Source organism: Equus quagga, chromosome 5 (assembly GCF_021613505.1).
Source record: "Equus quagga isolate Etosha38 chromosome 5, UCLA_HA_Equagga_1.0, whole genome shotgun sequence".
NCBI classification, from domain to species: domain Eukaryota; kingdom Metazoa; phylum Chordata; class Mammalia; order Perissodactyla; family Equidae; genus Equus; species Equus quagga.
The window spans coordinates 34,160,558-34,163,098 of NC_060271.1; the positions used below are offsets into that span (position 1 = coordinate 34,160,558).

General features: G+C 51.2%; 1 protein-coding gene across 9 annotated transcripts in view; it reads right to left on the reverse strand.

Annotated features, from left to right (window-relative positions):
• Positions 1-1,047: 1,047 nt before the first annotated feature.
• The window catches only part of PLA2G5 (phospholipase A2 group V), a 20,062-nt gene continuing 18,568 nt past the window's right edge, over positions 1,048-2,541 (reverse strand). For all 9 annotated transcript variants that reach the window (XM_046660172.1, XM_046660170.1, XM_046660169.1 and 6 more), the window contains one exon: positions 1,048-2,387. In XM_046660172.1, coding sequence (XP_046516128.1) covers positions 2,263-2,387 — 125 coding nt within the window. In that variant the 3' untranslated portion in view covers positions 1,048-2,262. The remainder of the gene's footprint in view (positions 2,388-2,541) is intronic.

Genomic DNA, 2,541 nt, shown 5'->3' on the forward strand with positions numbered 1-2,541 from the left:
GTGTTATCTGCCTGCTCTTACATAAAGACCCATCCAGGAGGCAGTTACGGTCTGGTCTGTACACTTCAGTATCTCCCTTGAAATGGGGGTCATGCGATTTTGAGAGGGAGGCCCTCCCTGATGGTTCTTCTCCCAGCCAAGAGATGGTCGAAGAAAGCAGTCAGGGAGCCCGCCTCTTCCCGGGTTTTGGTGATCTCTCGGCCTCAGCATTTCCCCAGAGCTGTCCACTGCAGTGAGAGTGGGCCTAGGACAGCAGCCGTGGAGACCTCAGTGGGGGTCCCCTCTCCTGACGATGAAGCCCGGAGTCCCAGCCAGACTAACCACCCAAGGATGGACTCTGGAATCCCAAGATGCCGTCAGAGCAGAGGAGAAATGGAGCGGGCCCTCGGGTGGAATTCAGGGGATCCTCCTGAGAACCCTCAAGGTGGGTGAGTCCCTGAACCACTCCAGGTTCCATTTTCTCTCTTTATGGGCTGGAGTTGAAGACAGTGGGATAGTGGCCAGAGCCCAGGGTTCAGGACCAAGATCTGAGGTCTAACCCTGCTTCTGCTATTGATGTGCTGTGTCACTTTGGGAAAGTCTCCTAACCTCTCTGGGCCTCAATTTCCTGGTAGATAAATGAAGTTTCTCCATGGGTCCTTCCAGCTCAAACCCATGTCAGCCTGTGGTGTTGTTTTCATAACCTCACTGCATGCCCCACCCACAGATGCCTAAATACTGGGATCCCAGTAAGAAAGGCTGCCCACTGCCACCTCGCACAGAACTACCAACAAGACCCCACCTGCCTGCCAACTGACCCTGAAGGGGAGGGAGAATCCTGGGCCGGGGTCTCTCCTCCGTCATCCAGAACGTCACAACGGAAGAGAAATGGCATTGAGTGAAGCATCCGATTTCCTCCACATGCCTACTTAAAAATGGATTGGGAAATGGCTTTGGTCAAACAAGTTTTATGAGCCGAGTGGACATTTGGGTCCCATTCTGTGTTGCATTGTCAACGATAGTCGTGAGTCCATATCAAACTTTTCTAAAACACCAGTACATTCAGGGTAATCTTAAAAAATTAAATTTTATTCTGAAAATGTTCAACATTGGAGGTTTTAAAAAAAGATCCCATTTATCATGTGGTTATTTTCGGGTTTGTCAGCATAAGGAAGCCACAGGTCCTTTCTTGGAAAGGACTCCCCTCCGCTTTGGAGCGTGTCCTGTCTTCCTTCAGTCTTGGTATTAGAAGGCCCTTTCTTTTATGAATGGAGAGATGTGTTGGGTTTTTAAATGTCCTTACTTGGTAAAAATAAACCCCATAGATGAACCCTTTTTTTTTTCTTTTTGAAATGTCCTCTCTGTGAAATCCCAGAACCTCAGCGTCTCCGTGTCAGCATCAAGGTGGCTTCAACATCCCCATTTTACATTGCAAGAAACATTAGTTTCTTTTTTAAAAAGACTCAAAGTCAGAGAGGTTCTGTAGTGGGCCTGGGCCCACACAGCTGAGAAGCCAAAGCCAGAATTTGAATGACAGCCCCTCTGGCCTGGAACCCCAGGCTGCTGTCGTAATTGCCAGTCATCTTCTCCTCACCCCCTCGAGGAAGAATGAGTTGCAGGGCTTTGCTGGAGAGGACCCCCAAGGCTAGGGAGACGAGCCCCAAAGAAGGCTTGAATCTCATCCCAGAAAATCTTTTATTTGCTAATCGGCACCTTCTACATCTGAAAGAACGTGGTTAACCTTGGGTTTAGTGCCATAGTGGCAGAGAAAAAGCACAGGCAACCCCCACAGCAGAGGAAAATGCCTGTGTGCTTTCTATTCATCTAGAGAAGGAGTTTAATATCTATATGGCAGATTATGGAGTCAATTTTGCTTCTATTTGAGTAAAAATTCTCTAGAGGGTGGCAGTGATAATGCGACTGCAGAAACTGAAATGTGAGTGCATCCCGGGAAAGTCTTCCTTCTGGAAAAGGGGCGCGTCTTCAGGGGCGAGGAGAAACACAGCTGGCCTGGAGTCAGGCGCGAGCTCTCAGCACCAGGGGGCTGACCTCACAAGTGGAGGCTGGGGACACTGACCTTACCAAGTCCTCTAACCAGAGTCACTCTGCTGGGACTCTGGAGGGTGAAGTGTGGCCGTGGGGCTCCTCCCAGCCTGGTGGACCACTGAGAAAGGATGAGGTCTGAGACCTGGGGGCCTGTCTCAGGAACCCAGCAGAGTCGGTGAGCTCTGTGCTGGAGGAGAAGGGAGGGAGTCTTGGTGTGGGAGGGGCTCCCTGGGGTGACTAGGTGCAGAGGATGTTGGGAAAGTATTGGTAATGAGGGTTGTAGCTCCACAGGTTCCTCCTCAGGCAGTAGACAAGCTTCCGGTCACAGGCACAGAGCTGCACCTGGCACAAGGGGCCGAGCTCTGCAAACAGGACACAAAACGCAGAGTCAGGAACGGCAGACATGCTCCAAGACACTGCCTCCCAGCTTGCTTCCGTCAGGACCTGCTTCAAGACTGAGCAGCTTCCCCGGCCTGCTTCCTGCTCCAAGGAAGCTCTCAGTCTGACGAGGGAGGC